The 25156-nt window shown below is 41.4% G+C and overlaps 1 protein-coding gene across 5 annotated transcripts in view; it reads right to left on the bottom strand.

The window, feature by feature from the left end:
• Positions 1-1725: 1725 nt before the first annotated feature.
• The window catches only part of ALG5 (ALG5 dolichyl-phosphate beta-glucosyltransferase), a 107500-nt gene continuing 84069 nt past the window's right edge, over positions 1726-25156 (bottom strand). For all 5 annotated transcript variants that reach the window (XM_036454981.2, XM_036454982.2, XM_036454980.2 and 2 more), the window contains 3 exons: positions 12073-12224; positions 3267-3352; positions 1726-1928 (listed from right to left, as the gene is read on the bottom strand). In XM_036454981.2, the coding sequence (XP_036310874.1) occupies positions 1813-1928; positions 3267-3352; positions 12073-12224 (354 nt within the window). In that variant the 3' untranslated portion in view covers positions 1726-1812. The remainder of the gene's footprint in view (positions 1929-3266; positions 3353-12072; positions 12225-25156) is intronic.

Genomic DNA, 25156 nt, shown 5'->3' on the forward strand with positions numbered 1-25156 from the left:
CGCGCTAAGAAACACTCCCTGTGCGACCCTAGGCTGTTCTTTCTATCTGCTCTGGGATAAGGCTCGAGACACATTGGTCTAGTCTGCCGCCATTTTCCCCCCTCCTATTTTGTTAGTGTTTTAAATCCTCACCTGAGAATATATTTTTATTAATTTTAGAAAGGCATGGAGAAAAAGTGAAAGAAATTAATGTGAGAAACATCAGTTGGTTGCCTCTTTTTGCACCCTCAACCAGGCATGGAACATGCAACTTAGATATGTGCCCTGACTGGGAATCAAAATTGCAACCTTTTTTGGTGCTTCAACCAAATGAGCCACCTGGTCAGAGTTGTTAACTTTATTTTTATTTATTTATTTATTTTTTTAAATCTCTAACCACTGTTTCATGGTTGTGGTTTATATTTAAGTTCATGAGAATTATACATGGTGCCTTAGAGCAAAAATAATTGCTTCTGTCTTTCTTAAAAATTATATTTCTCAGGCTATATTGACACTGTAAATAAATAGAATTGCTACCCTGTTTCCCCAAAAATAAGCCAGTGTCTTATATTAAATTTTCAGGGGATGTCTTATTTTTCCATGAAGAAGAATACGGTACACATTTATTGTTAAATGAAAATAAAGGAAATTTATTACCTGTATACGATACGGTATTCTACAGTATCAAGAATTTACTCACTTATTCAATGACAATCATGTCATCATCTCCTGGAACATCATCATAACAATCCAATTCCTGAATTTCCTGGTGAATTTCTTGTGACTCCATTTCTTTCAGAATCAGTGGACCAAATCTCTCATGTTTAGCAATAGCACTGTCTTTAAATGAGTACTTCTTGTCAAGGTAGCCTGCTTGCAGTGCATTTGCAATGCAACTGTCAGTGATTTTTCTCCCATGAATTCTTCACCCAAGTCACAACTTCTTGCAGTTTAGGTTTCACAAAGTTTCCACACTGATTTCTCTCCATTCTATTTTCAATGTAGTCATTAATTTCCACGCGCAAATTGTCTTTGAATGGCTTGTTTATTGCAATATCGAGTCTGGAGATAGGCCATTATTCCTGCGGGAATCATTATCTGATCTATTTTTTTTTTCCCCGAGAAGAAATGTCTTCATGTCTTTAGCACGGTGAGTGCTGGCTGCATCCTAGACTAGCAGACCTCTTTGGCTCCCTTGCATAACAAGCTGCAGCATTAAATCGACCCACTTCCTTATAACTGCTTGTGTGGCCCAGGCTTTTTTAGTTTCAAGAATAAAAACACCCAAAACACATTCAATCTTTTCCTTCTTGCCCTTAGAAATGATTAAAGGTGGGATTTTAGTACCATCCAGACGAATTGCCAAAATACAGGAAACACTTGCACTTTCGTAAACAGTGGAGGGAATGTACACTAAGGAGGCACCCCGCTGTTCAATTGAGATAATTGGCCCATAAACACTGCAGTTTTATCAATAGCGATCATGTTGGAAAGATTGTATTTAGAGAAGTCAGAGCCTAGAGGGGGCCTTATTTTCAGGGGGATGCCTTATATTTCACTCAGAAGGAAACCTGTAAGTAGGTCTTATTTTTGGAAGATGTCTTATTTTTGGGGAAACACGGTAAAGCAAAAGAAAATTAAATTTTTTTAACATATACCTTAAAATTTGTTTTGTCCAAAAGATGTATAAAAAATTTTACTTATGACAGTAAATTCTTTACAATTGTCAAAAGGCAGACAATGGCATACACTTATTTCAGCTTTATTTAAAATTTTAATTCAAATGAAATAATATCACAATAATACATATTACAATCAAAAATAGCAAATAACCTAATTCATTTTCCTGATTTGGTCAAGCCTCCAGGCACCAGTCAAGTATCGGAGTCGTATGAAAAGTAGGTCCTTGCCCATTTGTAGCCAGCTCCAAAATGGAACTAATTTAGAACCTGCGATTAAATAATAATTAAAAATAAATTGAGTTATACTCAGAATATATACCCCCTTATAATTAATTTTAGTAGTCAGTTTACATGATTTTTGGTAGCTTATAGGCACTGTAATTTTATTTATATTTATATATGTATGTTAAACCTTATGTCCATCTGTTCATTTAAAAATGATTTTGGGGAGAAATTTTCATATTTTAAATACCATTTTTCAGGTTCATATATACTACAGAGAATCAAATATACTGCCACAAATAATAGAAGTACATATTAATAATCTGTGATAAGAAATCTAAGACACAAATCTATTGTTTTTTTCTAATTCTACCAAAGGCTCTTACTCTAAAATAAATGCCACCCTAGGTAGGCCATCTTCTTGTCCTTTAATTTCCAAGTGGCAATGTGCCAAGTCCAGCTAACTATATAAAATACATCTCTGAACATGTTTTAATATTTTATATTTCTTGATTTCACTCCTTGGAATTGTCTTTTTATTATATCAGGAATAGAGCCTCCCTATCACCTCTACAATTTTACAGATTAGGTCATGGATGCTGGGTGGTAAAGTAATATGGCTAAAATCTCAACACTAATAAAACTGACAATTTTCAGATTTTAGGCAAGGCCAGTGCTCTGGCTTCTTTCTCTTTATTTTTTTTCCTAGCTTTACATAGGTGTAACTGACAAATAAAATGGAAATATATTTAAAGTGTACAATGCAATCACTTCATATAAATATATACAGTAGGTACTTGAATTACGTCGGAGATCCGTTCCTATGGTGCGACATAATGTGATTTTTGCTGTAGTTGGAACCCACCTACATAAGGACCTACATAACTCACATGAAGCATATACACAGCAGTAATGAAGTGAAACAGTAAAAGGAGTTTAAAAGAAAGATAACAATTCCTGACGTTTACATGTGGTAAATAAATAATAAAAAACATAAAGCACATATGTACATATGTCGAAATGATGGAACTTTTCTTTTTTATAAATAAATGGGAGAGGGAGGGAGGGAGGAAAGGGGAGGGGAGGGAAGGGGAAAAGAAGGAAGCAATTTTACTTTTAAACTCAGGTCTTGTATTTTGGAGCTAGTTTTACTGAATTTCTTGGGCAGGATGGTAGGCCTATTGAAGACCCCAAGACTGAAAAAGTATAGAAAGCAATAGGCAGTAGGCAGAATGCTCAATGGAATTGCTTGTCAGAGTTAAGATAGCTGAGGAGGCTCTGATGGAGAAAGAAAGAACATTAGAGCCAGGAGACTACTGGGAAACTGTATTTTCTCATGTCTGCCCTACTCCTCTTAAGATAAGATAAATCTATAGTACTCACCTTCTATTTCAGTCCAATTGACAGCAATTTCTGCTATTGGAATTTTAAAGAACTGTGCTATGTAAAGCAGTTCTACATCAAATGCCCTGAAATACAAAATATATTGGTATTTATTTTTTAAAAGAATGTTAACTAAATCACTACCCTGGCATGTTTAAAAAAAAATAAAATAAACTTGCATGGCATATATAAAGCTTCTATCATGAAACTAATGGTCAGATTGACATAAGATCAAACAAAAGCTAAGCAGTTGAGGAGCTTTAAGGCGAATAAAATAATTTGGTGTCACTGTATGACACTTAAATGAGAAATATCTCTACCACGACTCCAAAAATCCCAGGGATGAAAACAGCCTGTTGGCCCTAAGAAAACATTTAATTTTAGAAAGTTTCATGACTGATGGTTTTCAGTCCCAGTTTTAATTAACTCAAGATATAGATCGAGAGCATTTTCAACTGATTTAGAGAGCTGATAAAATAGAACTCTGAGAAGCTTTTGAACAGAATGTTCTCAATGACTTTTGTGTTGCTTGATTACACAATTCTCCTACCAAAAGATCAGGATTTCTTTACAGGGTCTTTAGGGTCTATCTTTTCCTTTTCCCTTCTCCAGGTCATCCTGGACAATAATGGTATCAATAATTACTAAAAGTGAAAAAACAATATAAACTAGTCTGAATATCCTTTGAATATAATTAAATACATGCATAGGAATTAAATATAGTCTTGCTTTTACATACAATGTTAAAATCATCTCTTGCCTGAATTCCCAGTTTATCCTTCCTTCTATCCATGAGATAGGTTTTTTCTCAAAGCTCCTCTTCAATCAGCCCCTTGGTATAGTAAAATCTGTTCTTACAGTTTTTGAGTCCTGACTCAGTTTTCCTGAAATCTACTTAAAAATTTCTCTCAACCAAATGCTTCCTTTCACTGGCACTAAGATAAAAAAGAGAAGCATGCCTACCTGTGCTATACTTTTCCACATTCTTTTAACTGTCTCTAAAGCATATCCTTGAATCATTAAGACCCTACTTTTCAGACTGCATGGAACACACTTCAAACATGACCCTATGCTGTCTAACTTCAAATCAAAAGACTAACAGAAAATGAAAGTGAAGGGATGGAAAAAATTTTCTAGGCAAATGAAATTGGGGGAAAAAAAAAAAAGCTGGGGTACTAACACTAATATCTAACATAATACAATTCAAATATTACAAGAGACAATGAAGGCCACTTTACAATACTAAAGAAATCAAAACAAGAGGATAAAACTCTGGTAAACATATATGCACCCAATACAAACATATAAAAAAACTTCTGGAGGATTTTAAAGGAGAAATGGACAGCAATACAATCACAGTAGAGGGCTTCAACATTGCTTCTACATAGCTGGATAGATGTTTTAGACAAAACAAATCAAGGAAACAGCAATCCTAAACAACACAGTAGACCAGAAGTAATTACATTTTCAGAATATTTCATTCCAAAGCTACAGAATATACGTTCTATTCAAGTGCACCTGGGACATTTTCAAAGATAGACCATATGTTAGGAAACAAAGTCTTTTTAAGTTTAAGTAGACTGAAATCATATCAAGCAACTTCATAGATCACAATGGTAAGAAATTAGAAATTAACCACAATAAAAACTCAAACACATGGTGGCAAATTGCATGCTATTAAATAATGAAGGGTTCATTAAAGAGATCAAGAAATAAATAAAAAACTTCCTGGAAACAAAGGAAAATGATCACAAAACAACCCCAAATCTCTGGGACACAGCAAAAGAAGTACTGAAAGGGAAGTTCATAGCCCTACAGACCTTCCTCTAAGAATAAGAATCCTATATAATAAAAGAGTAATATGCAAATTGACCGCACCTCCACTATATTCACAAGCCATGCCCACAAGCCAATCAGGAGCAAATATGCAAATAAACCCAACCAAGATGGCTACAGGCCCCAGAGAGAAGGAGGGAGGCTTGGGTTTCTCCTGTGATGGAGGAAGCCAAGGTTTCCACCTGCCCTTGCTGGCATTGGCTATGGTCAGAGTCGGAGCCAACTGTAACTCCTGCGGGTGATTGGAGCCAGCTGGGGATCCATGCCCAGGGACTGAGCCTCAGCCAGAAGTTTCGGCCTTGGCCAGGGGCAGGGCCTGGCAATAGAGCCAGCTGGGGATCCCCTGCCAAAGGTAGGAGGCTTTAGACCTTGGCAGGGGCGGAGCTGGAGATCTGAGGAGACAGGTGTGAACTACAGAGGAAACACCTCTTCTGACCACTCATTGGCTAAGCTCCCTGTTTGCCACTGGTAATATTCTTAGAAACTTGGGTATAAGAATCCAAAAAGGTGATCTAGGGCTTTTCCACCACACTCCTGGGGGGAAAAAAGAAGGTCCGCTCCTGGAGAGCTAAGAAATGTCATAACCTGCCCTAGGTGGTTTGTCTCAGTGGATAATGCCTACTTTTGCCAACCACAGGGTCTGGGTTAGATTCTGATCAAGAGCATGTACATAAGTTGCAGGTTCTTCCCTGGCTGGGGCCCCAGTCAGGGATCATGCAGGAGGCAACCAATCAAAGTATTCCTCTCACTTTGATATTTCTCTCTGTCTTTCCCTTTCTCTTCCTTCCACGTTCTCTAAAAGTCAATGGAAACATATACTCAGGTGAGAAGAAAGAAAGAAAGAAAGAAAGAAAGAAGAAAAGAAAGAAAGAAAGAAAGAAAGAAAGAAAGAGAGAGAGGCATGTCCTATGAAAGACACATTTTGAAAATGCCTAAAGAAAGTTGTCATTTTCTCATGGTGAAGGGACTGGAGTCCGTGTTGAAAACACCTTGGTGGCTGCGGTGACTGGCAGTGGTTCCAGCAGTGGGGTGATGGGGCTGGTGCCTTTCCCTGATCAGCCCGGTTGTCTCCCACAAAGGGAGGCCAGACAGCAGCTTAAGCTGTCAGTAGGATATCCCCTGAGGGCTTCCAGTATGTGAGAGGGGGCAAGCTGGGCTGAGGAGACCCCCCAGTACACGAATTTCCTGCACCAGGCTTCTAGTATTAACAATAAATTATTTAACCCTACAACTTAAAGACTTAGAAGAGTAAGTCGAAGGAAGGAAATAATAAAGATTAAATAAAAAATATATGAGAGATTAAAAAAAAGGTTTAAAAATCAATTAAACCAAGCGCTGGTTCTCTGAAAAGATAAAAACGATTGATGAACTGTTAACCAGACTCAAGAAACAAAGAGAGGATCCAAAAATAAAAAAAATCAGAAACGAAAGAGGTGAAGTAAGAACTGACCCCATAGAAATACAAAGGATGTAAAAAAACAAAAACAAACTATGAACAACTATACAGTAAGTTGGTCAACCTGGACAAAATGAACATATTCCAAGAAAAATACAATCTTCCAAAACTCAACCAGGAACAATCACAAAACTTGAATAGGCCCATAACTACTAATGAAATTGAAGCAGTAATAAAAAAAAGAACTCCCAGTAAACAAAAGCCCTAATCCAGATGGCTTCAAGGGGGATTTTACCAAACATTAAAAGAAGAACTAACTAACATCTAGCCTCCTCAAATTATTCCCCCCAAAAATCCAAGAGTAAGGTACACTTCTAAGGTCTTTTTATGAGAATATCATTAGCTTAATTCCAAAACCAGGTAAAAACAGCACAAAGAAAAAGAATTACAGGCCAATATCCCCCATGAAGATAGAGGCTAAAATTCTGAACAAAATATCAGCAATCAAATCCAAGAATACATTGAAAAGATCATACACCATGACCAAGTGGGACTTATTCTGGGGATGCAAAGCTGGTACAATATTCTCAAATCAATAAATGTGATACATCACATAAAAAACTTGGAAAACAAAAACCACATGATCATAACAATTGATGCAGAAAAGCATTTGACAAAATCCAACAATTTTTTTAGGTAAAAACTCTCAGCAAATGGGAGTATAGGGATCATACCTTAACCTAATAAAGGACATATATAACAAACCTTCAACCAACATGATACTCAATGGGCAAACATTAAAACCATTTCTCCTAAGAACAAGACAGAAATGTCCTCTTTCACCACTATTATTCAATGTAGTGCTGGAAGTACTAGCCTCAGTTATTAGAGAAGAGAAATAAAAGGCATACAAATTGGAGAAGAGGGAGTAAAACCATCATTATTTGCAGATGACATGATATTGAATATAGAAAACCCTAAAGATCCTACAAAACACTACTAGATTTAATAAAATATTTTGGCAATGTAGCAGGATACAAAATTAACACCCAGAAATTGATGGCACCTTTATACACTAACTTAGAGGCCTGGTGCACAAAATTCGTGCATGGAGGGTGTGCATGGGGTGAGGGAGTCCCTCAGCATGGCCTACACCCTCTCAAAATCTGGGACCGCTGGCTCCTAATCATTCACCTGCCTGCCTGATCACCCGTAATTGCCTCTGCCTGCCTGCCTGATCATCCCTAACCACTCTACCTGCCTGTCTGATCACCCCGAATTGCTAGCCTGCATGCCTGATTGCCCCTAACCACCTCTGCCTGCCTGAGAGAATGGGAAAAATAACAATAAAAAGCTGACATTTGTTATACTCTCAACAAAAAAGTTAATTTTTAAAAAAATAACCATTTAAGCCCTGGAGGTGTGGCTCAGTTTATGGGGTGTTGTCCCATGCACTGGAAAGCTACAGGTATGATTCCTGGTCAGATCCCATACCTATGCTTCAGGCTGGATCCCAGTAGCAGACATGCAGGACGCAGCCTATTGGTATTTCCCTCTCACAAAGGTGTTTCTCTCTCTTTCCCTCTCTAAAAACCAATAAAAAAACCCTTGAAAAAAATGGACATACTAAGTTCCTGAATACTTCCAAAGGTGATGGGCAGGGATAGGGGTATATGGAGACAACATAACATAGTACCATATCAAGATTTACATCATCTACAGAAATGAACTACATAAAAACACTTATTTTTTTCTCCAGCTAATTATTAAATAAATTTGGGAATAAAGATACCTCTTTCCATGCAAAATCTCGAAGCTGCCTTCTCATAATTTAGGGAATTGAATAGAAGATATGCTCTACTACAATTGGAGTATAAACCAAGAAAAAGGAAAGGGAGAATAGGAACTGTTCAGGAGGCCAGAGAACTAGAAAGTAACATCCAAGGAGGAGAATTTGTTCTCCTGATGGAATATAATCTACACTAATAAAAGAGTAAGATGCAAATTGACCATACTTTCGTGACACCCACCAGCCAATCAGGAGTGAGTATGCAAATTAACCCACAGATATGGTGGGTTAATTTGCTTATGCAGGTGCTACACACCACCCCAGCCACTTTGGGCCTCTGGGAAGGCAGAAAGGTGGATCCGGACAGAGCAAAGGTGGTGCTGGCAATCAGGGGAAGGAAGGCCCATTCTTGCACGAATCTTTGTGCATCGGGCCTCTAGTATAATATAACAAATTAATATAATATAATATAATATAATATAATATAATATAATATAAATAATATTTATATCAAAACCGTAAGATAGCTATTATATTCTTAAATACCAACCTTCTCCCAGCCTCTACCTGCCCCTGCTGAGGTAAATTAAATTATTTTTACATAGCTGTAACTATTATCTCAATAGTGATATAACCAGAAATTATTTTTCAAGTATACTAGAAGAATAAGTGTAGAGGGGGCACAGAAATTTAAGAGAACTAATTAGGTATCCATTAATTTTATATTTCAAAAAGTAATATATAAAACTGAAAAATGGACATATAGCTATGCAGAACCATTCTGCATTAGGAAAACAAATATTACAAAAAACAGTATAGTGTTGAAAGTGGCTATAGTTAGAGAGTATTAATTGGGGGTGGTGGAAAATGGCATTAGGGATAACTGTTTTTTGTTTGTTTTTTGTTAAAATCCTGATGGGGCTGACTTTAAATTAGAAACATATATAACATTGATTAAAAAGAGAAAGTATTTATCAGAAGAAAATACATTTCAAAACAATTCAGTTTTAAACTTACTCATAAACTGGGCTAAATTACACCTTAAGATTAAATAGAAAGAATTTAGCTGAGGTACATGTGAGGATAGAGATTCTATACATATATATTTACTAGAGGCCCAGTGCATGAAATTTGTGTGCTGGTATGGTCCCTAGGTCTGGCCTGCAGTCAGTGTCATGTTTTCCAGCTGCCTGCAGCCAGCTCCACCATACGCCACCACCCACCCTAGTTCCCCATCAGGTGATCAAAGCCTGCTGGCTGGGGGAACTGAGAGGTTGGCCATTCCTACCACTTATCAGCCCCACCCCCTGCCACAGGACACCCTCTGTGTGTGGGGCAACTGGCAGGGTGGGAGCATTAGCCTGGCGCTACCCATCATCCATCACCCACCCCTGGTTCCCTGTTTCCCATAGGGAGAACAGAGCCTGCTGGCCAGGGGAAGGGACCGAGAGGTAGGTTGTTCCTGCCCTGCTGCAGGTTGCCCTCTGTGTGTGGGGCTATTGGTGGGGTGGGGGCCTGGAACTGGCACTATGCATGTCCCCTGCCACCCATCCCCGGTTCCCCGTTCCCCATTGGGAGATTGGAGCCTGCTGGGCGGGGAAAAGGACTGAGAAGTGGTCAGTGCACCTCATAGTGACTGGTCAAGTTGTCATTCTGGTCATTCCACTGTTAGGGTCAGTTTGCATATCACCCTTTTATTATATAGAGAGGCCTGGTACATGGGGGTGGTGGCTAGCCTGCCCTGATGGGGACCCCAGATCACGGTGGGTATCCCCTCTGGGGTTGGGGCCAGCTGGGACAATGGGCCACAGGTGGTTTGCAGGCTGGCCATGCCCCTGATGAGGATGGATGTCACTGCTACGGGGTGGGATCAACTGGGGCATGGGGTCGCAGTCATTCTGGTCTCTGGTCATTCTGGTGGTTCCACCATTTCGGTCGCTGGTTTTTTAATATATAGCATATTTAACATTACCTATACTCAAGTCTAATTATTAATAAAAGAAATATCTAGTCTTTTAACTTCAGCTATATGTTTTCTAATACCTAGAAACTCAACTTGGGTTTTAATGAAATTTATTTGAAAAATTTGAATGAATCTTTAGGATAAATTCTTTAAGAAAGAAGTCTCAGGTGACATATGGAAATAAACAGATGCACAACTTAATTTCTATAATTTATACTACATAAAAGAAATCTTTTAAGTCTTTCTTGACTAAAAAGTATAAATGATTTTGATTTAAAGAAATGTTTAGCCCTAGCTGGTTTGGCTCAATCAATGGATAGAGCATCGGACTGCGGATTGAAGGGTCCCAGGTTCTATTCCAGCCAAGAGCACATGCGTGGGTTGCGGGCTTGGTCCCCAGTAGGGGATATGCAAGAGGCAGCTGATCAATGATTCTCTCTCATCATTGATGTTTCTATCTCTCTCTCCCTCTCCCTTCCCCTCTAAAATCAATAATATATAATATATATATATATATATATATATATATATATATATATATATGAAATGTTTAAATGACAACTATTGATGAAAAGTGGTAAAGAAAGTACTGCTAATTAAGTTGATAAATGCATATTTGGTAGTTCTCTTTTACAGGTCCAAATTAAACATAATTGGACCATAAAGAAATGTGAGAGGCTAAAATTTTAAGTCAAGTCATTACTATGTCAACCAAGTCCAAATAAATAATTTAAAAGGCATGCACATGCCGAAACCAGATTGGCTTGGTGGATTGGCCTGCAGTCTGAAAGGTCTCAGGTTTGATTCCCGTCAAGGGTATGTACCTTGGTTGGGGGCATATCCCCAGTGTGAGGTGTGCAGGAAGCAGCTGATCAATGTTTCTCTCTCATTGATGTTTCTAACTATCTATCCCTCTCCCTTCCTCTATGTAAAAAAATCAATAAAAATATATATAGTTTTAAAAAGGCATGCACATGAGCATAACATTTAAAGAAGAAAAACAAAAATTTTAAATGTTCTTTAACCAAAACTTTCCCAATATCCTGGAACTATGTTTTTCAATACAGTAGCCATGATGGGGATAAAGATATGCTGAGGAAACAACTTATTTCAAGATAGAGAGTTCAGAAGCATTGAGAGCTGCTGATGGGTTAATTACTAGTAAGACAATAAATTGTCATATAAAACATGACCACTGAATTTAACAATATAAAGGTAACTATATGTTTAGATGTAAGGAATAAGGGAAAATTCATATTAAGGTGGGGTGAAGAGTGAAGTGGAAAATGAGAAAATGGTGAGAGTGAATAGAGACCACTCTTTCAAGAAAAGGTCAGCTATGAAAGCATACAGGGCTAGAGCTGAAGGGATGCTGAGGGGGTGGGGTGGTGTTAATAGAGAATTTTTTTAAAATGGCAAGAGAAATTTAAAATTGTTTTCAAAACTGATGGGAAAGATTAGATTGAGGGGAAAAGACTAAATGAGGAGAAAAGCAAACAAGATAAAGTTCTTAGAAGGTGGAAGGAGATGCAGAAGATTGGTCTTAGGCAGGAGAGAACTTAACTCATGTAAAGGAAAGAAAAAAAAAAAGAAAGCTTAAGGACACAGGATTTTTCAGTCATCTCAATTATATTGTCTATAATTAAAATGATTCATAACTTTATATCCAACCAGTAAAAGTATAAAGGCACAGATTACATATAAAAAGTGTCAATTGCGTTTAAACCTGGTTGTTCATTATGAGAATAGAAGCCTGCTTCTCATTATCTGAAATAACGTTGTATAATAAGATATACCAGATACATTCCAATTAGGAACCTACCATCGTTCAATGTGTAGAGATGAAAACGTCCGTGAAGCTGCTTCTCTCGTTAATAATTTGAAACCACATTGTGTGTCTCTGATTCCTTTGACACAAAGGAACCACACCAGGAAATGGAATCCATACATGAGCAGAGTACGAAAGTAAGAACGCTGAAACAAAGACAATAAAAATGACTTTTCCATTTACCTATAAAGGAGACAGTGAAAACACCTGGCTATGGACAACTGCAATTAATATGTAATTGGCTGAGTAGATCTTACATGTGAACACCATTCTTCAATTAGCTCTACTAGAAAAGTATATCATAGAAACTGTGAAGATACTGTCTGCTTAGAACAGGGCAGAAGCACTCTGGAGTTTGAGTCAGATAGGAAGAATCATAGTACCTGTGCGAGATATGAACTTGAATTTACCAGAAGCATAGCATAGCAGTTTGAGCTGCTATATGCAAAGAGAACATCTCATTCACCTATATTGTGCCTCTTTTTCCCAAATACACTTGTTTCAAAAGAGATGACAATTACCAGAATATCTTGAAAAAGCAAAACAGTAAAATTTGAACCTAAAGTTCAATACCTAGCTAATAAAAATGATAAAAGTGGTACCACATAATATCACAAAAGTTTCAGACTAGAAAGGAATTTGAAACAAAAACCCAGTATGCCTAATTAGGCATGACATACTTAATTAAATATACTTTAACAATTAAGTTCTTTAATACTTTATATACTAAACTTAAGTAATCTTTACTCCTGTTTATTATCATTGTTAGTAATTAATTTCATTATTAGTAACAACAGGACATAATATTCTATTATTCATTAAACACTGAAAACTTATACACTAATAAAAGAGAAACATGCTAATTGACAATCCCTCTGCTCTACCCACCAGCCAATCAGGAGCAAATATGTAAATTAACCCAACAAAGATACAATAGCAGAGGCAGGAGGCTTGTTTGGACCACGCTCTGCCCCCCCAAATGGAAGAAGCCAAGATTCCGGCCCTTCCTGGCCGCCACTCAAGAAGTGGCTGGGGGCCTGGGTCACTGGGGGCGACCCAGGCTTCCAGCCAGTCTTAGCCTCTGCTCAAGGAGGAGCTGGAGAAAAAAAAAAGGAGGGGCTTGGAGCCTGGGTCACGGGGAGGGGAGGGGCGTGGTCAGCCTGAAAACAACTGTCAGCTTCTCACCCAGGCTGCCCACACCCCCATGGGAACCCTACCCTGATCCAGGACATCCTACAGGGCAAACCAATTGGCCCTCACCCATGCACCAGGTCTCTACTTATACTAATAAAAGGGTAATATGCTAATTAGACCAGGAGACCTTCTGGATGTTCTTCTGGCCAAAGCCATGGTGGTGGGGCTGAGGTAGAGGCGGTTAGAGGCCAATAGGGGAAGGCAGTTGTGGGTGATAAGGCTGGTGGGGAGGGAGCCGTTGGGGATGAGCAGACCAGCAGGGGAGCCAGTTGGGGGAGAGCAGGCCATCAGTTGGGGTCAGTTGGGAGTGATCAGGACTGGGGAGGGGGGAGCAGTTCAGAGTGAGCAGGCCAGCAGGGTGGCAGTTGGGGGCAAGCAGGCCAGTGGGGAGGGGAGGTAGAGATGAGCAGGCCAGCAGGGGAGGGCAGTTGGGGATGAGCAGGCTGGCAGGGGGGCAGTTGAGGTTCCCACTGGCACAAGGGGCAGTTGGGGGTGATCAGGCTGGAGGGAGTCATTTGGGGATGAACAAGGGGCAGTTGGGGGTGAGCAGGCTGGCATGCAGAGTGGTTAGGGGCAATCAGGCAGGCAGGCAGGTGAGCACTTAGGAGGCAGCAGTCCCAGATTGTGAGAGTGTTATCTAACTGCCAGTTTAGGCCCATTCCCTGTAAACCAGCAATAGGACATCCTCTGAGGGGTCCCAGATTGAAGAAGGTGCATGCTGGGCTGAGGGACACCCACTCCCCATGCACGAATTTCGTGCACCAGGCCACTAGTTAAAACATAAGAATAATATTGATAGATCCTTAGTTATCACTGTATTCAAGACTTTCAAGTTTGGAATTATAAAATACAGGATTTCTTAACATGGGTGAAAAGACCCATGGAATAATAATTAGATATTTATATAAATAACCTATTATGAGTCTATGTAAAATATTTAAAATTGTATTGTATATTAGTAGAGAAAGGTCTGTTCACTCTTTTTTTTTTGTAATTGTAATCTTTAGTATCATTCTTCACTCACATAGCTTTTTCTATCATCATTGAAAGAATCATGACTCATTGATAACATAAATAGAAAAAAGCCCACTGAACTAATAATTAGGGAAACCATGAGCAAGTTACTTACACAATCTGTCTCATTTTCCTCATTTGAAAATGGGAATGAAAATGCCTACTTTCAGATGTTATCACAAGAATTCAAATGAGATAATATGAAAGCCTTTAGCCAAGTATTTGGCAAAGAAAGTAATAGAAACTCAATAAATATTTTTAATAAGGAGAGCTTGAAAGCTCATTTTAATCTTTTGACCACAATTTCACTCAAGTAAATAGGCTAAGAAAGGAAGGAAAAATAAAATATTTATAAAGTATTTCAAACTTTTTGAAAGGATCTAACACTTCTCATTTACCACCTGTAATAGAATCTGTAGTTACGTTTTGATATAATTACGTCCTTCTTCTCTAAGTAGATAGGGTGGAAATCTAATTTTAAAATGCTCTGGGAATTTCACAACACCTAGCCTTCCATATAAAATATTTCCAATAAATACTGGTTGACTGATCAATCCTCCAAAAGAGCATTTACGCTTAGGAAAGGAACAAGTAGAAATTCAAAGATAAAAATAAAAAATAAAAATAAAAGATAGAAAAACAATAAACTATTTTTCTTAAATATGATTTAGGTGACCTTACTAGTTGTAAAATAAAAATACTCATGACTGTTTTTGCTTTAATGTGAATAGAAGATTTTTGTTTGTTTTAGGATAATGGCTATTTTTAAAATCTAGAAACGTAAAGTTGACATGAATACCTTAAATTTGATGTGTAGCATATTTAAAATATAACAATTAACTACAAAGAAGATCTTTCTTTAATTTTTAAAAACCTGGCAAAATATTTTAAATTTAAAAGACAACTAAAAATATATTTTATAATAAAATAAAGCTAACAAAGTGATAGAATAGCATTATATAAACTTCTGGTAGACTTCTAAAAACATCAAGGAAAAAGACATTCACTACTTCAATGTTAAAAATAACTTTCTAGTGTTATGAAATATACAGTAAATAAGGAATTCAGGTAAAATTTAAGGGGATTTCATTATCTTAAAATAAGAAGTCTCAAGATGTCTTCAAAGAAAATCTAAAAATATCACATAGTAATAGATTATATTTTGAATCTTTTAAATGATAAATTCAAGAATACACACACAATATAAACAGTATTATTATAACTGTTACACAGAACAAATGGGAATATGAATACATTTAAGAATGCTAAAAGACTCCATTAATGTTGTATCCTGTTGTACTTCCAAGGGAGCAGAACATATGAGAATATGTATAAATGTATTTAGAAAAGATAAGTCTGAAATCTATGCAATTAAGCTATTGAAGCCACAGTTTATTATTTTGATTATTAATTCTTTTGTAACTTTTTCACTATCCACTGTACAGGGATTTATGTTAGCTACAGTACATTCAGAAAAAAACTGAGTGCTCAGAAATGGGAGGCCATGCTGCAGTTTCATGGACATGTGGCAAAATAATGTGTTGTTTCTTGGAAAGGATCTTCAATAAAATTTAATTGTGGAAGCTCTCACTTCTGAATAACACTGTGGCATAAGTAGGAGTGGTACTCACCTCCTCCCACAACCAAATAAAATTACAACTAAATTACAATTATCATCATTCAGAACTAATTGAAATGTGGCTGAATGGAAGTCTTACAACTAGGAAATTACAGAAGCCATATCTAGACTGTGAAGGGAGGTGAAGATGTGGAACAGGCTGGTACCACACCAAAATGTGGCAGATAAAAATTGGAAGGGATATCTGAGCTGTGGAGTCCTACCTTGAGGCGCAAGGGGTCCCAGCCCCATACCAGCAGCCCCCCTCCAACCCTGGGTTCCAGTGCTAGGAAGAGAAGCCCTCATGATTTCTGGCTGTAAAAACCAGCAGAGATTGAGGCTTTTGAAGACAAAGGCTGCTGGAATCCCAGGCAATTCCTCTTAAAGGGCCCATTCAGGGACTTAGTCACACTCACTCCCTCTGAGCTTCAGTGCTGGAACTGCAACTTGAAAAGCAACAGAGACATATGGGGAAGAACAAAATTATCTGACATCAGGGCAAACACTGGGTAAACAGAAGCTGGCAGAGTCCATTGATCCTTGCATGAGCCTTCCCCCCCAGAGCTGGCAGGTGAGAGTCATATCTGAGTCTCCATTAACATGGCTCACACTGTTCGTCCTTGGCCCCCCCCAGTGGCCCCTCTCACTGCCCCCCTTCCCCGCAGTGGCTCCTTGAGGCCCCATGACATATAACTTCACAACTTACAGACTCACCTAAGCTGTTTCAAGCAGCTTTTCTTTTTCTTTTCTTTTTTTTTTTAAATCAATCTTTATTGTTCATATTATTACAAAGGTTCCTCATTTCTTCCCCCCTCCACCAGGTTCCCACCCTATCCTCCGCCCCCTCCCCCTCCCCCTCCCCCATTGTCCTCATCCATAGGTGCAGTTTATGTTCAGTCTCTTCCTCCCTCCCTTTCCCCGATAGTAAATCCCTTTTCAGATAGTAAATCAGTTACTTAGCATTTACTCATATCAATAATACCACCATATGCCCAATGATACACTTCACACAAAAGACATTTCCAAATAGGTCAACCAGCCTCATCCAGGCCCCACCCAAGGCACTCACAGATCGACACCCCAGCCCTATACTAACTCAACACATCCAGATCTAAGCATTCATCACTTGATTCAGCAGACCCTCAAGTTCCCTCAAAAGTTTCCAGCCATGTCTGAGAGGCAGCCGTGGGGCAGGGGCAGGCGAGGAGTGAGCTGTTCCGGGCCTGGCTGCTCCGGGCCTGGCCTCTGTTGCTCTGGTTCGTTCCACAACCAGCTGCTCCGGGTCTGGTCACTGCCGCTTCCGACCTAGTTGCTCTGGACGTGGCTACTGCTGCTCCGGGCCTGGCCATACACGACCCGGCTGCCCTGGGCCCGGCCGCTCGGGCCTGGCCGCTCCCAGCCTGGCAGCCGCTGCTCCGGGCCTGGCCGCTCCCAACCTGGCAGCTGCTGCTCCGGGCCTGGCCGCACACGACCCGGTTGCTCCGGGCTTGGCCGCTCCCAGCCTGGCAACTGCTGCTCTGGGCCTGGCCGCACCCGACCTGGCTGCTCTGGGCCCGGCCACTCCAGGCCTGGCCGCTCTGGGCCCGGCCGCACCAGACCCGGCTGCTCCGGGCCTGGCCGCTCCAAGCCTGGCAACTGTTGCTCCGGGCCTGGACGCACCCGACCCGGCCGCTCCGGGCCTGGCCGCTCCCAGCCTGGCAGCCGCTGCTCCGGGCCTGGCTGCACCAGATTCGGCTGCTCCGGGCCTGACCGCTCCCAGCCTGGCAACTGCTGCTCCGGGCCTGGCCGCAACCGACCCGGCTGCTCTGGGCCCGGCTGCCCCGGGACTGGCCGCTCCGAGTCTGGCCGCTCCCACCCTGGATGCTCCGGGCTTGGCTACTGCTGTTCTGGGCCTGGCTGCTCCCAACCCGGCTGCTCTGGGCCCGGCCACTCTGGGTCTGGGTGTTCCTGGACTGGCCACCCTGGGCTTGGCCGCCTCCGCCTCCAGGTCTGGCTGTTCCAGTGCTGGCTGTTGATGCTCTGGTTCTGGCTGCTGCTGCTCTGGGGCCTGGCCGTTGCTGCTCCGGGCCCGGCTGCCACTGCCTTGTGCCTGGCCACTCTAGGCCTGGCTGCCGCTGTTCCAACATTCTGTCCTTTTTTTTTTTTTTAAATGCATTTATGTTGCAATGTTGGCTGGTGAGTTGAGTTCTGACTTAGTCTTTGATTTTTCAAGATCTTCTTTGTATTCTTTCTTAAGTAATTTTACTATCTTTTGCTCTCACTTGATTTCTTTACATTGAGAACTTCTTTGGTTTCTTTCTCCTTGTCCTGGGAGCTCATCAGGTTGGCCTGTGGCAACCCTTTGTTCTCCGTGGGCTCCTGTGCTGCTTCAGCAAGTTGCCGGGGTTGGCGCCGCCCAGGAAGCAGCCCCTGGCCTTGGCTCCGTTGCCTGCACTCAGCAGTCGAAGGCTCAGGGGCTTCCCCCACCCTGGGGGCCCCGTCGCCCGGCTCCTTGCTGGTGCCCAGCTGGCCAGTGTCCGCACCTGGCCAGTGTCCGGCAGGGGCTCCTGCTCCTTGTCGCGTTCCTCCAGTCTGGAGCTTTTTTTTTTTTCCCTCCTTCCCGCTAGGTGAGTCTAGGATCAGAGTCAACAGACTGTCCTCTGAGCGCAGTGTGCGTGACTCTGGAGGCTCTGCTTTTCGCCGCTCCCCTAGGATTCCGCCTCACAGCCCTGTCTCCCCCTGCCTGAGCCTGGGTGCCCAGGGTCTGGCCTAGGACTGGGGTTCAGAGCACTCGAAACTGGGGCCCAACACGGCCGGGGCTCCTGTTTCCTTCCCTCCAGGGCAATCCCGCATCAGAGTCAACATTCCTTCCCTTGCGAGCAATGTGCGCAACTCCCGGGGCTCGGCCTTTCGCCTCTCTCCCAGGACTCCACCTCACAGCCCCATCTCCCTCTGCTTGAGCTTGGGTCCCCAGGGATTGGCCTAGAACTTGGGTTCAGAGCAGTCCGGACTGAGGCTCAGCGGTGCCGGAGGCTTTGTTTCTTCCCGCTAGGGTAATCCAGCATCAGAGTCAACATTCAGTCCTCTGCTCGCAATGTGTGCGCGACTCCGGGGGCCCTGCTTTTCACTGCTCCCCCGGGATTCCGCCTCACAGCCCCATCTCCCCCTGTCGGAGCCTGGATCCCCAGGGTCTGGCCCATAACTGGGGCTCAGCGTTGCCGGTTCAGGGGTTCAGTCCAGGCTGGGGGTTTTATTTCCTTCCTGCTAGGGAACGCCAGGCAGCACCCAGTCCTCTCCTCCTCTCCGGCTGCGACCTCTCCACGCGCGCGTGCGTGCGGGCGAGCAACATGTCTCCGTACCTTAGGCTTTTTTTCAGCTCCTCTGATTTTCCTTCTGGTTTTCTCTTTCCTTTTTGTTGTAGAATTTGCAGTCAGTCGATTATCTGTAGCTCTCGGCGATGTCCATTCTACATTTTAGTTGTATTCCATTGAAATTGTTGTGTGCTGCTGCGGTTAGATATCTACCAGAGCAGCCATCTTCTCCAGCAGCTTTTCCATACAAATGGCCTGTCTTGCTCATGCTTCAGATTCTAAAAATCTCTCAAACAAGCAGCAGCTGGGCTCAGCATGCTCCGTACCTCTCACTAAGTGGCCTCAGGGTGGTACTCACAGCAGCAGCCCTTGGACCTCCCCTGGGCACCCCAAACCTAGCACAAGTAGCAGCCATCTGCAAACTGTTTTGTAGCTCATACTGAAAGGCCCCCATCAGAACAAAAGCAGTGACTGGCCTTGGCCTGCAACTCTGGGAAGCCTCACAGACTATGTCAAAGCATCATGGTTCAACTATCACTATAGGCAACACACAATAAGCAGACTAAGCGAGCACTATAGCCCCACTGAAGAAAGTCCTGCTCTGTGAGATGGGCCCCTACACAACTATCCACAGTGGTGAAAAGTCAGTGGTTGGTGGTCATAGTCAGTCCTTGCAGCTGAATGACCTGGAGGGTAAATCCCTCCTATTGACAAGCCAACAGCAATGAAAGTTAAACTACAAGATGAGGAAGTACACAGCCCATATGGGAGATGCCCCTTGAGGGCCCTACTTCGGTGATCAGGGAGGTTGTGCCACTAGAACACTGACTACGTTAGGTCACTCTACCAAGTTGGGAGATGTAGCAGCTCTACCTGATACATAGAAACAAACAAAAGGAGGCTGCCAAATTGAAGAGACAAAGAAATCTCCCAAATGAAAGAACAGAACAAAACTCCAGAAAAATAAAAACTAAACAAAATGGAGAGAAGCAATCTACTAGATTCAGAGTTCAAAACACTAGTTATAAGGATGCTTAATATACTGAGTGAGAACCTCAGCAGCATAAAAAAAGATTAGTCAGAAATAAAGGAGAAACTAACAGAAGTAAAGAATAATTTACAGAGAAACAACACTAGAGTAGATGAAACCAAGTACAAATTAGCTATTTGGAATATAAGGAGGCAAAAAACACCCAATAAGAAAAGAAAAAGGAAAAAATAGTCCAAAAAAATGAGGATAGTTTAAGGAGCCCCAGAAACAACTTAAAATGTATTAACATTCAAATCATGGGGGTGCTGGAAGGAGGAGAGAGAGTTGGAAATTGAAAACCTGTTTGAAAAAATTATAGAAAGCTTCCTTAACTTGGTGAAGGAAATAGACATAAAAGTCTAGGAAGCAAAGTCCCAAACAATATGAAACCAAAGTGTCCTACACCAAGACACACCATAATTAAAATGCAAAAGGTGCCAAAACCAGTTTGGCTCAGCGGATAGAGCGCCGGCCTGAAGACTGAAGGGTTCCGGGTTCGATTCCAGACAAGGGCATGTACACTGGTTGCGGGCATCCCGGGAGGGGGGTGTGCAGGAGGCAGCTGATCGATGTTTCTAGCTTTCTATCCCTCCCCTTCCTCTCTGTAAAAAGTCAATAAAATATATTTAAAAATAAAATAAAATGCAAAAGGTGAAAGACAAAGAGAGAATCTTAAAAGCAGCTAGATAAATGTAGTTAGTAACCTTCAAGGGAGTCCTCTCATAAGTCTGTCAAAACTTTGCAGGCCAGAAGGGAGGAGCAAGAAATATTCAAAGTGATGAAAAGCAAGGACCTCTCTCTATTCAGTAGTTATTTAGAATACAGGGACAGATATAGAGCTTCCCAGTAAGAAAAAGCTAAAGGAATTCATCACTAACAAACCAATGTTATATGAAATGTTAAAGAGTCTTCTTAAGAAGGAAGAAAAGAACATAAAAAATATGAAGGATAAAATGGCAATAAATATGTACCTATTAATAATTGAATCTAAAAATAAAAATAAACAATCAAGCAGAACAGAAACAGACTCATAAATATAGAGAACATTTTGATGGTGGCTAGATGGGCAGGAGACTAGCAAGATGGGTGAAAAACTGAAGGGATTAAGAAGTACAGAATAGCCAGGACTGGTTTGGCTCGGTGGATGGAGCATCGGCCTGAAGACTGAAGGGTCTCAGGTTCGATTCCGGTCAAGGGAATGTACCTTGGTTGCGGGTTCATCCCCAGTGGGGAGTGTGCATGAGGCAGCTGGTCGATGTTTCTCTCTCATCGACGTTTCTAGCTCTCTCTCTTCCTTCCTCTCTGTAAAAAAATTAATAAAAAAATATATTAAAAAAAGAAGTACAGAATAGGGAGAAACCAAGATGGCGTTATAGGGTAGACACCTGAATGCAGCCAACCACAACAAATTTGAATTTAGAACTGAAAAACGGGGGAAACATCACCTTGAAGTGCTGGCTGGCTGGCTGAGAGGAGGCTCTACCATCTGGGAAGGAAAGAGAAGGCACCACAGGAACTGTGAAGGTAGAGAGAACTGTGTGCGTGAAAAGGAAGGCGCCCCACTTCGCTGCCAGCTTGCTTTTGACCGCTAAGAAGGAGAGCTGAGTTTGCTGCTGGCTTACTCCCTGCACGCAGAGAGGGCGGACAGCTAACGTGTGGCTGGCTTTCTTGTTCAGGAGGAAAACAGAAGCACCCTATTGCTCTGATATATGGCCCCCGACAGGGAGAGGCTAGACTGTCAGGCAGTGGGCAGAGATCTCTGGAGGTGTGTGAAGTGGGACCCAGAAACCAGACCCTCATAGGGAGGGGCTGAATAAAGCTTGTCTGCACCACCCGAGACTCTGCCCCATCCAACTTGAGCACAGTGGCTAGCTTTCTCATTCACAATGAATGGGACTCTCCTAGGGAGTGACAGACAGGAATCCAAAGCTTGTCTGCGTCTATACCAAAGAGGTGTGACTAATCTTGCGGGATTCAACAAAGCTTGTCTGTGACACCCCAAGACTCTGCCCCATCCAAGCAGAATACAGAAACCCTCCTAGCTGAGACACTTTTGATCCTCATAGCCAACTGGCTTGGAGATCAACACTTCCCTGTGATACCAACAACAAGCAAGGCTTAACAACAAGACTGCACACATAGCCCACAAAGGGCTACACCAAGACTGTCCAACTCAGGTACCTGGGAGGCTGACTCACTGAACCATATAGGATACCTTAGCACACAAAGCCACCCTACCAACTCAGGGAAGCTATGAAAATGCCGAGACAAGGAAACAGATCATGAACAATAGAAATGGAGGACGAGAAGTGACTGGATATAGATTTCAAAACCACGCTTATAAGGTTTTTCAAGAATTTCCTAGAAAAGGCTGATAAAATAAACGAGACCTATGAGGATAAGAAAAGGGATCAACTAGAAATAAAGAATACATTGTCTGAAATAAAAAAATATTATACAAAGTCCTAAAAATAAGATAGAAGATTCCAAGAATCAAGTCAAAGATTTGGAAACAAAGAGCCAGAGGAAGAGAGAGAGCAAGATACCGAAAGAATACTGGAAGGAATAGTGACAGAAAACTTCCCCAACCTGGGGAAAGAAATAGACTTACAAGTCCAGGAAGCACAAAGAACCCCAAACAAAAGGAATCCAAAGAGGACCACACCAAGACACATCATAATTAAAATTCCAAGAGCAAAAGACAAAGAGAGAATATTAAAAGCAGGAAGAGCAAAGCAGGTAATTACCTATAAAGGAGCACCCATAATTGTCATTGATTTCTCAACAGAAACCATGCAGGCCAGACGGGAATGGCAAGAAATATTCAAGGTGATGAATAGCAAGAACCTACAACCAAAAACACTCTACCCAGATAAGCTATCACACAGAATCGAAGGCCAGATAAAGAGTTTCACAAATAAAAAAAAGCTAAAGGAGTTCATCACCGCCAAACCTAAATTATATGGCCCAGAACAGATAGAAACAGCATCTGAGTCGCTCAGGGAATGCTGATTGGAAGCTAAGGGGCTTTGGAATTCTCTAGGAAGGTAAGGAAAGGTCCGCTGGACAGGATTTCCTGACCAAGAGGCCAGCACTGCCGCGGCTGCGGCGACTCTCCCAGAGAGAAGGCAGCACCATCTTACCAGGAAAGGAGGAGCATCCCTGAGGCCTGGAAAAACACACAGCGGGGAGGTCCATCGAGCAGCTGAGACGCCCGAATCGGCGCGGGCGCGTGGAATCGGGGGAGTTCTTCGGTCACCCATGGAAAGGAGAAGGAACACCACATAACCAGACATCCTGAGAAGAGAGGCCATGGGGAGACAAAAACATAGTCTGCACATGAAAGAAAAGCAGGCATCACCATAAAAGGAAGTAAACAAGCCAGAGGTAAGCAGCCTATCAGAGCAAGAATTCAGAATAATGATGATAGGATGGCTAAAAAGAATGGAAGAGAAATTTGACAATAACCAAGAACAAATGAGGAAGAACCGTGAGGAATTGAAGAAGAACCATGAGGAATTGAAGAAGAACCAAGAAGAAATGAAAAATGACATCGCTACCATGAAGAACTCAATAGAAAGCATCAAGAGTAGACTAGATGAAGCAGAGGACTGCATCAGTGAGCTAGAAGATAAGATGGAAAAAAATACCCAAGTAGAGCAGCTTCTAGAAAAAAAGATTAAAAAGCAGGAGGACAGCCTACGGGAGCTTTGGGACAATACAAAACAAAATAATATTCGAATAATAGGGGTTCCAGAAGGAAAGGAAACTGAGGTAGACATGGAAAAAGTATTTCAAGAAATAATGACAGAAAACTTTCCTGAAATATAGAAGAAAAAACCCACACAAATCCAAGATGCTCACAGAGTCCCAAGCAAAATGAATCCCAGAAGACAGACTCCAAGGCACATTATAATCAAATTGGTAAACAATGACGACAAAGTATCTTAAAAGCAGCCAGAAAGAGACAGAAAGTTACATACAAAAGAACCCCCATCAGACTAGCAACTGATTTCTCAACAGAAAGTTATCAGGCCAGAAGGGAATGGGATGAAATATACAAAGTCATGCAAAGGAAGGGTCTGAATCCAAGAATACTGTACCCAGCAAGGCTATCAATCAAAATTGAAGGGGAAATCAGGAGCTTCACAGACAAAAACAGACTAAGGGAATTTATCACCACCAAACCAGCAATGCAAGAAATGCTAAAGGGTCTACTGTAAAAATAAAGAAATAGGAAGTGAAGAAGGAACACGGGTATAGAATAAAAATGGCGTCAAATGTGTACCTATCAATAATAACCTTAAATGTAAATGGATTAAATGCTCCAATCAAAAGACATAGGGTAACAGATTGGATAAGAAAACAAGACCCATACATCTGTTGTCTACAAGAAACCCACCTCAGAAAAAAAGATGCACACAGACTGAGGGTGAAGGGATGGAAAAAAGTTTTCCAGGCAAATGGAAATGAAAAAAAAGATGGGGTAGCAATACTTATATCTGACAAATTAGATCTCAGAGTGAAGGACATAATAAGAGATAATGAAGGCCACTTCATAATACTAAAGGGAACAATCCAACAAGAAGAAATAACCCTGGTAAATATATATGCACCCAATACAGGAGCACCCAAATACATAAAAAAACTGCTGGAGGACATTAAGAGAGAGATTAATAGCAATACAATCATAGTAGGAGATTTTAATACCCCACTGTCACCCTTCGACAAATCATCTAAACAAAAAAAACAGAAAAGAAATATCAATCCTAAGTGACTCACTAGACCAGATGGAATTAATTGACATCTTCAGAACACTCCACCCCAAAGCCACAGAATATACATTCTTCTCAAGTACACATGGGACATTCTCAAAGATAGACCACATTTTGGGACATAGGCAAAGTCTCTTTAAATTCAAGAAGATAGAAA

This window comes from Pipistrellus kuhlii, unplaced genomic scaffold (genome assembly GCF_014108245.1).
Source record: "Pipistrellus kuhlii isolate mPipKuh1 unplaced genomic scaffold, mPipKuh1.p scaffold_m20_p_3, whole genome shotgun sequence".
NCBI classification, from domain to species: Eukaryota; Metazoa; Chordata; class Mammalia; order Chiroptera; family Vespertilionidae; genus Pipistrellus; species Pipistrellus kuhlii.